Source organism: Astatotilapia calliptera, chromosome 9 (genome assembly GCF_964374335.1).
Source record: "Astatotilapia calliptera chromosome 9, fAstCal68.1, whole genome shotgun sequence".
NCBI lineage: Eukaryota > Metazoa > Chordata > Actinopteri > Cichliformes > Cichlidae > Astatotilapia > Astatotilapia calliptera.
The window spans coordinates 23752601-23765036 of NC_137430.1; the positions used below are offsets into that span (position 1 = coordinate 23752601).

The following is a 12436-nucleotide window of genomic DNA, read 5'->3' on the forward strand; positions in this document are numbered from 1 at the left end:
CTAAGCAACTTAGTCCCAAAAATGTTTAGTATTTCGTCATATCAACTAAAAAAGTGTTCATATGTCAATGTTGTGGCTTCACTGGAGAAAATTTCATTGTCATTTGAAACTGCCCATCCACCTGCAGCCTTGGACTTGCATAGACTGTTGTTGGTCCGTCAGCCAGTGGCAGAGAAGAGCGATTTTATAACACAAACTGTGAAAAGTGACCATTGCCGCCACTGTCTGTACATTTCATGCTTCGTTTTTGGATTTTTATTTTAACCCATCAGCATTCGACCAGGCCATCCTCCTCCAGCAGCACGGGAGTATGTTTGTAATGGGTGAAAATCCCTCTTTGTATCCTGTCTGTACAGAAATCCATACGCAAATATTTGCAGTTCCATAAATTACACATAATGTCACTAAACTGTGCTCAGAATATTTGCTTTCAGTCACTTCACCACTTTTTTTTCTTGCTGCTGTTAAGCAAATGGCTGCTATTGCACTCAGGTGTCATTCATGGCTTACTATTGGGAGAGAAGTTTCTGCACTTCTCTGACAGGAGCAGCTTGTCTTGCAGGTAACAAACAGCGAGACACAACAGGGTGTTTGCATCTGTAAGACGCAGCAGAGCTACCACCACCAGTCTGCTTTTTTTGTTTTCTATGCTGTGAGAGGTTTTTGCTTTCCCTTTTCTCAAGCTCAGTACGTCCTAGCACAATCTACAGAAGCTGTGCTATTTTGGACAACGCCTGCTATCAGCCAACAACTTCTGCCTGCGTGTTTGAACACCAGCAGCAGCTGCAGCTGTTGCTGCCGCTGGATAATGCTTTTGGAGATCCGTGGACGGTGGTAATGGGCTCAGAAGCTGAAAAGCACATCACACAGCTGAACGGTGCAAACTGATTTGGAGGGTTAAGCCTTCCAGAGTGAGCTTTGTGTATTACACTGACTTGGCCGAACCCCCCCACCCAGCCCTCCGGTCTGTTATCTGAACTCTCACACAGCCCGGGAGATGGATGGCTCTCATCGTCTTGTGCCCGAGGGTTCGCTGTAAAGCTAAATATTAATGACATCACGGCTGTGTCACCCCCGCCATGGCTGCTCACACTGGCACCATTAGCTTTGGCCCGTGAACAGCTCGGCCATCAGCTAAGTCGAGGAAGCAGAAGTTCAGAGCGAGCGATGAAATTACAACAATAGAAGGGGACGGTGTGCGTGTGCGCACGAGACACACATCTGATAGAAAGATCCTCAGCTCTCCACAGCTGTCTACTTGCCGTCTTGACATTGCAATCCTCAGCCGCGGTGGTAACCCCTATCTATAATTGATATCCTCAGCACGGAATGGGCTGCCTCCCGTGTTTGAAGGGCTCAGCTCAAAGGTTGAGGATCTTGACAACTTCTTGCCCCGTGTTTCAGGGGGCGGGGGGCGAGCGGAGGTGGTGGGAGAGGAGGTGAGAATGGCCGATTATTAGAAAACCTTGCCCACATCCACCCACCTTCTTTAGTCACACCAGGTGGCCACTCGAACAAAGCCGTGTCCTCTCATTCCTCCACATATACTATCCGGCCTAACCCCGCCAAACCGCTCTTATTATCAGATCGCCGTGTAGACACACGCTAACAAAATCCTTATTAGTTTTCCATTTTTCCATCCGCCTCTCCAGCGTTTGACTTTTTGATATTACGTTTTATTTCTCATTTTCTATGCACATGCAGATATGCTGAGAGATGCCAATAAAAGTCTTCGCCTACAGAATCCCTGCCCTCTAATTCAGCAGAGCGGACGGGAAAATGCTCTTATCTCTCCGCACCCCCACCCCCCTCAGTAATAGGATAAGTACAGTATTTGGACCACAGTGGCTCTTCTCACACATTGGGGAGGGGTTTGGGGGCTGGGGGTGGAGGGGGGGATTTCCATATAACTAAACAATGGAGCGTCCCTTCCCCCTGTACTTGTCTTCTGAAATGGCTTTGGGGAAAAAAAACATGATGAGGGGGAAAAAAGCCTTTTTCTCCTTGGTTGTAACTCTTTCAACCAACACAAACTTTCTACAGCGACTGTGTTAAGAGTCGCCGTCATACCATAAACGCCTTTTAAGTTTTAAAACTGGCGGCTTCACTGATTCCAATCCCCCCTCCCTCCTTTTTCTTTGTGGTTGGCCTAATTTTAGAATTAAGCCTTTGCACCACCCTCATTGCTCTCCACCTTGTTCAAAAGCACTCCTGCCGTGCTCTTGATGCATATTTTTACACTCTCAAACGTGCTTTCACCATGACACGCCACAGCGTTCCTTTATCATCTGCGTTTAAGCGCTCTCGGTGCCGCCGATAAGATAAACATCAGATCTGTGCAATTTGGCTCACTTATCTGGCCTACCCAGTCAGCAAAAGCGAGGCGGGCGTCAATTTTCGTTTGCTGTATTTATTTCATTTATTACATTTCAACTCTTTTGTACCTCTCCCATCTCACTCTCCCCTCAGCTACACATTCTTTTGCTTCCCCATTTTTTTTTTTTTTTGAGGGTGGGGGTGACACAAACCTCTCCCTCTCTCATTTTCTCTTTCATTTTCTCTGCCTCCCCTCTTTCCCCCTCAGAGGGAGTACTTTTAAAGATAAGGCCTGGTGGCTTCTTTAATGTCTCTCTTGAAGTAGGCTTTTTTCGCTGGGGTTTGTCGCCGGAGATGTGAACCCCACACTCCCAAAATTCCCTAATATGGCCTTGCTGAACAATCTTTTATTTTTTCATTGATCTATTACCGATCCTTCACCAATGAGAAGTCTAAAATCAAACTCTACCTTGTTGCCGCAATTTAACACTGAAAAGATGTTGAAAAAAGTGGCTTTAAGGTACTTGCATATAATGCAGTTTTACTCGATGATTCATTTTTTTACCCTTCAGCTTTTTTCCCTATTCAAAGCCTGTTTATTTTAGAATTACGTGAAAAAAATAGGTGATGCTGGATATCAGTACTTAAACCAATTGTGGCTTCTGAATTATTTCTCTCTCAGTATTGCAGGCAGGCACAAATAGCAGGCTTGTTTTGGAAGATATGACAGACTTTAAACTGGGGTGTCTGAAGAAGTTGGTGGTCTGCATGCATGCAATTTTTTTTTTTTTTGAGCTAATAAAGCCTTTTGCATCCTCCAGAGCCTACTGTTATGTTCCAGGTCAGCTTCATAGGTGGCGCTGTGATGTCCTTGTTCTTAGATGGGGAGCTGCCTTTGGTCAGCCGGTGTGCACCCTCGCTGAGGTGACTGCTGCGCGCCTCCCCAGTGTTAAAGGGAGATAAACGCAGGCGCAGTCTGAAGGCAGTCCCCCACACACCCTCTCCCGCCTGCTGGCGCAGGCCTTTAATTGGTAAAATGCAGATTTTTTTTGATCAGGAGAAGGATTAGGCCCCTTATCTGTCTAGAGTATCATACTCTAAGATGAAAAGAGTGTGCTGAATTACACATGCCAAATCTGGCTCCCTCACTTACTCTCTTCCCTTCCTTCACTCACTCATTCCCACCCCCCTCACTTCCCATTTACTTCCTCCCTCCTTCCCTCCCTTCTTTGCCTTTTTCGTTCTCGCTCCCCCCCCCCCCCCCCCTCTCTTTACACAATGCACTTCACCAACTGACATCACAAAGGAACATATGATTTATTAGGCGGCGCTTGATAAAGCTAAACGGTGTTGCGGGTCCCACAGCTTAGTGAAATTGCCTTGTAAACAGGCCCTCTTTTCATGCACGCATGCATTCTAATGCGTGGAGGCTATGTCCCAGAGAGGGTTTGATAAGGAGACATGGAGATGGATACTGAAGTGGGGAACGGCAAAAAATGCAAGGAAAAAAAAAAGAGAGAGTGGCTTGATCCTGTGTTTTAGTAATGCATATAAGACATGAGCATTTGAGTATTTTATGGAAACAAATCATGCTTTTTTAATTTATTTTATTTTATATATATATTAGTTATTTTACATATTTTGTTTACATGAATTGGAGTGTAAAGCAATTGTGTATTTTCGGGTTATTTATGTTTATTTTAAACAGTTGTTTGAACCAAACAAGGATATGGACCAAGAAAACAGTGCCTGCACCTCTGTGTGTGTGCGCGTGCACCTCATATGTCACAGACGGCTTCACTGTCCCCTGTGTCCGTGTCCCTTGCGTTCCCCGTTGTGCGACTCCCTCCTAAATCCATCTTGGTGGCGTTTTTACAGTTGTTGGCCGATAAGCTGGCAGGGGGAAGATGAATAACCTGCCGCGCCGGCGCTATCAGCACCTGTTTGTCGATTTAGCCGGCCAACGGGACCTGTCTGCTCAGCATGGAGATTATTGATTCAATAAGAATTGCCATTAGATCTTGCCATTAGGTTTCTCGGCGGCCCTTCTCCCCCGTGCTGCCTGTCCCCCTTTTTGTCAGCCCGGAGGCTCATGCATCACGCCCGTCAACGACCTCCTTCGTTTTGTACAAACAGAGTGTGACTGCGTATCCATCCGTGTGTGCGAGCGCGCACTGCGCCGTGCCATCCACCGGCATGATCCAGCGCCGCGGCCCTTCTCCTCATCGCTCTCAGCCGGCTGATATTGAACGCTGGTCACAACAGACCGATCGCTTGCCACCGGGGTTCCCTCACGGAGAGGAAGAAAAAGAGAAGACGAGTCAGGTTTTTCCGAAGCTCGGACCAAGGTGGGGGAGAAGATCAATCTTGGGGAAACTTCGCTAACGTCCATGGTCAATCAGGCTCCAATCATTTCCCCTGGAATTAGTCTTGTTTTGTCACTTTAAAATTAAAAACTGTCAAGTGAGAATAATGGCGGTTCCTTGCCGATATATTAGTGTCAATTTTACTCTTTGCTTTTGCGCTCTGCTGTTACTGTTTTCACTCATTTGTTGGTACTCATCCTTTAGTATTGCTGGGAAGGGAAAGGCTTGGGGTCAGAATAAAAGAATGATTTTAAGAAGCGCGGCGTCTCTCTGATGTCATGGTCACGCTTGCGCTTGGGGTCATGATCTAGCCAGTGAGCGAGGAACTGAGAAGGTACAAAGATGACATTGTCAGGGCAGCTTCATGCCTGGAGGGTAAACGACCCTGGGTACTTTATCTGCTTTGGTCCTGCATGTTTTATAGCTCGACAATCTTGGATTTCCCAGAGATTTAAGAGCGTTCAAAGTCAAGTATGTATTCATCTCCCTTCCTCTGTCCCTCCTCGTTCACCCTAAAGGTATAAAGAGTCCTCTCTGCTGCTCAGGAATGTAATAATACTGGTTTCTTTCAGTCAGGATATTGTCTGTCTCTGTGGGTTTAAATTGCTCTCGGATAGACACTTCAGAGGCCACCACACACTGTTGTCTCTGAAAGAGAGCCAGATGTTGACTTCTTCCCCAGAGCGTCTACATCTTCACATCCCCCCCACCTCGCCTTTTCTCTTTCATTCCTCTGTAACTTAGGCCACTTATCCCATTTTAGAAGACAGTTTGTGAGGAAAAAGAAAAAAAATGGAGTAAAAGGGAAGAGAGAAGGGGATGGAGCAAGGGAAAGGTGGTACTTGCAGATATAATGCTTGGCTGGAGTTGTAAAGCCCTCGACTGAACTTTTGATTTCTTTCCCTATCCCCTCACCTCGCTCCCACCTCCCCCGTCTTCCTAAGCCTCAGATTGGAAGTTGCCACGGCAGCACAACTGTCAGCACTTGTCATGGAGGGGCGCGAGCCCAGTGTGATGCGAAGTGACAGGGTTTTATTTGAAAATCCCGTTCAGATCGGACACCGAGACTCACACGTCTGCCTTTTCTTTGCCTGCTTTTATGCAGATTTCAATACACTGTGAAAAAGAGAAAGACTGTAGAGGAAGGAGACTGAAGAAATTAAATGGAGATTTGCCAAAGGAAATATTATATTTCCCCCTATGTGTTGCAGAGGGGAAAAAAATTGCTCAAGCTGAAAAACAAATACGCTCGACGCAAAGTGACGTTCCACTTCTCATGAGAGCGGTCCCGTTTTAAATTCTCTCATCTTCTTTTGCAGCACATCAACAATGACCACATCCACGGAGAGAAGAAGGAGTTTGTGTGCCGGTGGGAGGAATGCTCTCGAGAGCAGAAGCCCTTCAAGGCACAGTACATGCTGGTGGTCCACATGCGCAGGCATACCGGGGAAAAACCGCACAAGTGCACAGTAAGGGACGCTCAGATAGACTCAGCTGATGTCACATTATTGCGACGTTTGTGGTAAAAGAATGTGATGTGTGAGTGAAACTGTCTTCGTCTCCTCAGTTTGAAGGCTGCACCAAGGCCTACTCTCGTCTGGAAAACCTGAAGACTCACTTACGCTCCCACACCGGAGAGAAACCGTACGTGTGTGAACACGAAGGCTGCAACAAGGCTTTCTCCAATGCATCAGACCGGGCGAAACATCAGAATCGAACACACTCAAATGAGGTGCCAACAGGTTCTTTCACACATTCAACATGCCAAAAAAAACAAAGAAAAACAAACAAACTCAATGTTCGTCTCTCGTCTCTCTCTTAGAAACCGTATGTGTGTAAAATCCCGGGATGCACAAAACGCTACACAGATCCAAGCTCCTTACGGAAGCATGTTAAGACGGTACACGGGCCGGAGGCGCACATTACCAAGAAACAGCGGGGCGATTACCCGCGCCCGCCGCCCCAGCCCCGGGAGCCTGGGGGGAACGGCCAGGGTCGCTCGCCAGGGCAACTTCCGCTGGGCGGGTATACGGACCAAAGGGAGTACAACCACTCTACCTCAAAACAGGACGATTGTCTGCAGGTCAAGTCTGTCAAGACAGAGAAGCCCATGGTAAGACTTCAGCTTTTGTATCCTTCTTGCCGACTCGCATGTGTTTAACTTCATTTTGATTCCTGCACTTTAACTTTCTAACATTCTGACTACTATTTACTTAAACTTAGTGAATGAATGCCTAGTATTTAGGTTTGATGTAGCATTTAATAGGGGCCATGCACGTTTAACACCATAATCTTCTAATGAGTACATGTTTCCTTCTATCCAATGCTTCGGCATTTCTCTCCTTGCCTTTCTAAGGACAGTGGGTAATCAGGTGAGATAGGTATCACTTTATATTTTATTTGTAAAATATTCTCATGTTCTTTGCTCATCGTCCTATTTCCCATCAAACGTTTAACATCCTGTCACAACTGCTCCACTTGTTGACTTTAAAACATGCCAGATGGGTTCCCATTCCTGGTTTCTCTCATCCCTTAAATTCATAAAAAGACTGTTGTTCTTATTGCATTGTACGACACTTTGATATTGACCAAAGACATTGTGTTACTATAAGCTGAGAGCATGCCTTTGGGGAGAACTGCAAGGGCACTGAAAGTAAGCTTGATACTGCTCAGGGCTGCACTGTGCAGCCAAACTTAATCACTAGTAAACAGGATCAAAAGCACTAAACACTATTTCAACTTGATGCCAAAAAAAAGGATCTCATTATTCCCATCTGCAATGTAATCTATAACATTCCATTAAATAAAATCAAAAAACAGTAGCTCAAAAAGATATTTGACTATTTTATCCAGATGTGGTCATATGAGAGGAGTTTTTGATTCGACCTCTGTTACAAAAAAGATGCTTGGTGATCCACAGACTATGTGATTTCTGTTCCATGTGTACAATACTCGTCTGCTTCTCATGCAGCACCACAGCTGAGCAGACCGTGTTAGGGTCCAGTAGATGTGGTCACAAGTATTCTAATAGATTTCTGAACAGAAAATAAACAATGACTCGGTGATGTTCTGTTTTCAATATACGTCTAACATTTTGCATCTGTACAACTATCGGCTAATATATACAAAAGTCTTAAGTTTCCTCTAATTTTTTTATATTTTTCTATGGAAGTGAAAATAGGTGCATGTAAACATGGAAATACAGTATACAGGGCAAAAACAGACCACAGATATTCTTCAACACAACCTGAACTCTCTCAGGTAATTTTCCAGACTTCTTGAAGAGCATTCAAGGCTCGTCTTTGAATGTTGGTTTCCTTTTGTCCCATTCACTTACAACATGCTGCATTGGCAGTGTGTTTTTCAGTCACTGGCATGCGGAACAATGAAACAGTTACCAAGCAGATGCTTTCCAGATGTTATTGCGTGGTCAAAGAAAATCTGATGGTACTTTTCTGTATACTTTCTTGTACTGTTTTTTTAGAACTGGCACATTTTCTTTTATCCTGCACACCATGCTGAGATATGCTGATATAAGTTTTTGCCTAATAACTTTTTACGAATCAACTTGTTGGGGCAAAAGACTTTTGCACAGTACTATAGACAGTGGAGATTTTATACACTGAAAGTTTTTAGGTTGTATGACTTAAGGTCCAACTTTCTATAGACTTAAATAAACTAAAGGTTTTTTTCCCCAAAAGATTAAAAGTAACTTTCACACAATCATTACACACACACACGACTACAGTTGTGTTTCATAATGGTTCGTTTTCATGAATAATGATCATTGTCCAACATTTTAGAGTGCATGCTCATTTGTTATCATTTGTAACGCTTTATATCTTCACCTGTGTAACCTGGAGTCATTGTTTCTAACTATTTAACTAATATATTGATTTTTTTTCTCACTTCTCTTCTCCTATTCTTATTCTTCTCTTTCTTTCCTGGCGTGCATCAGACGTCTCAGCCAAGCCCTGGCGGTCAGTCTACATGCAGCAGTGACCAGTCCCCCATCAGCACCTATCCCAGCAGTGGAGTCCAGCTTGCTGTGAGCGCCGGACGCTCGCCAGGGGAGGGGCTGGAGGAGGACGAAGAGAAAGAGGAAAACGAAGAGGAAGTAGAGGAGGAGTGTGAGGGTGAGCCAGCCCCCATCATGGACTCCACTGTCTCCACAGCTACCGCGGCCATGCTGACCCTCCAGGCGAGGCGAAGTATCGGCCGCCCTCTGCGATGGATGGAGCACATCAAGATGGAGAGGCTGAAGCAGGTGAATGGAGCGCTGCCCAGGCTGGGGCCCCTGTCCCCTACACCGCCCCCCAAAGCTTCTGCAGTACCCAACATGTTGGGGAAGGGTAAGGGAAACTTTTACATTTTTAAATGTCATTTTGTCCATTTTATTTGAAGCTCAAATGGGATTGTGAAGATTAAAAAACCCCTCTTATAATGGAATGGTTTAAAGACATGGTAGTTAAAAAGCACCTGTAAACAGAATTCACACCTCACCATGACCGTGCACACAAATCACAGAGATAAATTATCCTGAATTTCATCTTCTGGCTGAAGGATTCAGGCAAAACAAATGCTTAAAATTTACTGTTCTGCTGGAAAATGGTATCAAGACCATATCAAGCTGTAAATCATATCGGAGAGAATAGCATGTAATGTGATGTTTCATGGCCCAACTGCTGCCAGTTGTCTGTGGTAACATCTGTTTGAAAGATCTCTCCACACTTACACTTAACTTATTTGGCTTCTTCTCATCATCTTTGACTAATATCCCGTTTTCACCACACTTTTTCCCCCCTCCCCTCGTTTCTCTTTATCGTGTCCAAACTTTTCTCATTCCCATCTCTTTGTCTGCGTGTCTCCCCAGGAACCTGTCTGGGCAGGCAGTGGGGGGTGTCTGCCCCTCAGCCACCTGCTCATGCTGAGCTGGGCAGCACAGAGCTAACAGTGCTCAACTTGCTCAGAGACCGGCGTGACAGCAGCGGCAGCGCCACCAGTTCAGCCTACCTGAGCAGCAGCCGGCGCTCCTCCGGCATCTCCCCCTGCTTCTCCAGCCGTCGCTCTAGCCAGGCTTCCCAGAACGAGGGCACGGCAGCAGCCGCCCACCACCGCCGCCACCACAACCTCAGTTCCACCGACTCTTACGACCCCATCTCCACCGATGCCTCCCGTCGGTCCAGTGAAGCTAGCCAGTATGGAGGTGGGGTGGGAGGAGGGGGTGGAGGGGTGTTCTCAGTTGGGGGCTGTGGAGGTGGGGGAGTAGTAGGCATTGGGGGAGGAGGAGGGGGATCACGAGGGATGCTCAATTTAACCCCAGCCCAGCACTATCACCTTAAAGCCAAGTATGCAGCAGCAACAGGTGGCCCGCCTCCTACGCCTCTACCCAACATGGAGCGCATGAGCTTGAAGACCCGCATGGCCATGATGGATGAGGGTGGTAGCAACCACTGTTTGCCACCTCTAGTCAGGCCACCTCGCTGCAGTGACGCCACCAGTGGGTACAGCAATGGCTACACGGGACATGCAGGTAATAGGAGGAGGGTCTTCTACCCTGGTGAGGGACCACTGAGTGGAAACCGGAGGGCTAGCGACCCAGTGCGGACGCAGGCTCCTGAAACTTGTAGTTTCCCTCCGGTGCAGCGCTTCAGCAGCCTTAATAACCTCCACCCTCTTCCGCCTCTTGCTCTGCACTGTACGCCTGAGTCTCGAAATTTGAACCTACAGAACTACACGCGCTCAGAAGGCAACCTGCACAGAGGCCTGCAGCACTCACCATACACCCCTAGCATTGCGGAACAAGCGGCCTTAGAAGCTCTGGCAATGGAGGACAATGGGGAGGCTGAGCTGTTGCTTGGGGATGAGGATATATTACCAGATGATCTGGTGCAGTATCTCCACTCCCAAGTTCAGTTGGACAATGGCTCCCACATGCACAATGAGGACCAAATAGCTTCTAGCCAAAGGGACACCTCCCACCTATCTATGGAGGAGATAGACCAGATCCAAACTCCGGGGTCAAATACGGCCTTCCCTGGGTCCCATAGTCTTCAGCAGCAGCAGCAACAGTTACGAGAGAGGAAGAGCCCCAGTAAACTTCCCATCCAATGGAATGAAGTGAGCTCTGGGAGTGCTGACAAGTGTCCTCCAAGGGATCAAAACCACCATTCGCAGTGTAGAAGGTGGCCTAGCACAGAACACGGGCCTGTGTCTGCACCTTTTGGCAGGTTTGGAAACATGGTTATTCAGCAGCAAGTACCCGTTGATTTCCAGAACAGTTGCGCCCAAGCTAATCAGTCTCAAAGTGCTTGCTGCGTAAACCCTGGAGTGAAGCTAGAGACATCACCTAACTCCTGCTTGGAAATGAGAGGTACTGGTCAAAACTCTACAAACAACTTTAATAGGTCTAATTTTACACAGATCAGCAATGGACCTTTTCCCCAGGGCTTCAGAGAGCAGGCCTCCAACGGATTTCAAAAACAGAGCCACTTCCATCAGAAGCACAACAGCAGCTCTTGCCAGGTAGGAAACAACCTAATCCTTAGCAGAGCCTCCATGGATTACCTCCCCAGCCTCTCCCAGGGGTCTGCTCTTCATCACAATCGCCCGGTACATGTTCCTCATCCACCAATCAACAGGAACTTGGGCAGAACCCAGCAATACCTCAGTCCCGGGAGCACCAATGAAAACGAATCTTGCGTCACTCAACAAGCACAACTGCAGAGGAGTGGCGAGAGCTGCTCCCTTGCGAATCAAGTTTCTGGGCTGAAGCTGGAGTCCCAGGATCATGGATACTTAGAGCAGGGCTTTGTTGACTGCCCCTCTTACGAACCAGCAGATCATAAGACCTCCACATTCCATGTTCTGGAAGATCAGTGCTTGTTGGACTCCATAGCTGCATCTGAGGGACAAGGTGGTGGAAGCGGCAACGGGGTTTCGGTTGCTCTTCTCTCCCCTGGTGCAGATCAGGTGACCAGCACAGTGGACGGTAGTGTTCCCGGTGTATTAGATGAAGGGGTAAGTCTGGACTTCGGTGCCATGCTGGAGGATGGCTATGACCAGGGCAGCTTGGTCTCAGGAGCGTTGAGTCCCTCCGTCTTCCAGGGTCTGTCCAGGACCTCCTCACGCCTCACCACCCCTCGGGCATCTGCTGCCTTCCACAGTGTGGTCCCTGGCCTAAACAACATGGCCATCGGAGATATGAGCTCTCTCCTCACCACCCTTGCTGAGGAGAGCAAGTTCTTGGCTATAATACAGTAGCTGCTCTCTGCTTTCTCCTCCCGTAGAAAAATAAAGGAAAAGGAAGAGGAAAAACTCTGGTGTATGTGAAGACAAAGTTAAAAGCGGTAATTATGAGAACTTTATGTACTTAGAAGTGTTCTGAAACAGGCAGTTGCCAAGCCCTTGCTTTTTTATTTTGTAAAAATGTCATCCTACAAAGAAACGGGATGTGTCAAAAATTGTGTATAAATAAATAGTTATATTCCTTTTCTGGAATGAAGGCTATTTTTGGAAGCCCTTCTCTTTGTAAAACTACGTGATGGTGAGCAAAAGCTCACGCCCTTGAATCAGTATTCTGTGTATTGTTACTGTTTTTGCTGTACGCCCTGTCGGTAAAAAAATAAATAAAATAAATGCATGTACTCAAGTGAAACATTTAACACTGTCTATACGAGTGCATAGACTAGCCCACGTGCCCACGTATCAGTCGTGCACCGCTCCCACTGGTACAAAGCAGATGAATCCATTGT

At 46.8% G+C, this 12436-nt stretch overlaps 1 protein-coding gene across 1 annotated transcript in view; it reads left to right on the forward strand.

Annotated features, from left to right (window-relative positions):
* Positions 1-11980, forward strand: part of gli3 (GLI family zinc finger 3) — a 94568-nt gene extending 82588 nt beyond the window's left edge. Inside the window, exons 11-15 of the mRNA XM_026179958.2 lie at positions 6002-6151; positions 6250-6414; positions 6505-6795; positions 8641-9034; positions 9556-11980. Coding sequence (XP_026035743.2) covers positions 6002-6151; positions 6250-6414; positions 6505-6795; positions 8641-9034; positions 9556-11945 — 3390 coding nt within the window. The 3' untranslated portion in view covers positions 11946-11980. The remainder of the gene's footprint in view (positions 1-6001; positions 6152-6249; positions 6415-6504; positions 6796-8640; positions 9035-9555) is intronic.
* The last annotated feature ends 456 nt before the right edge of the window (positions 11981-12436 follow it).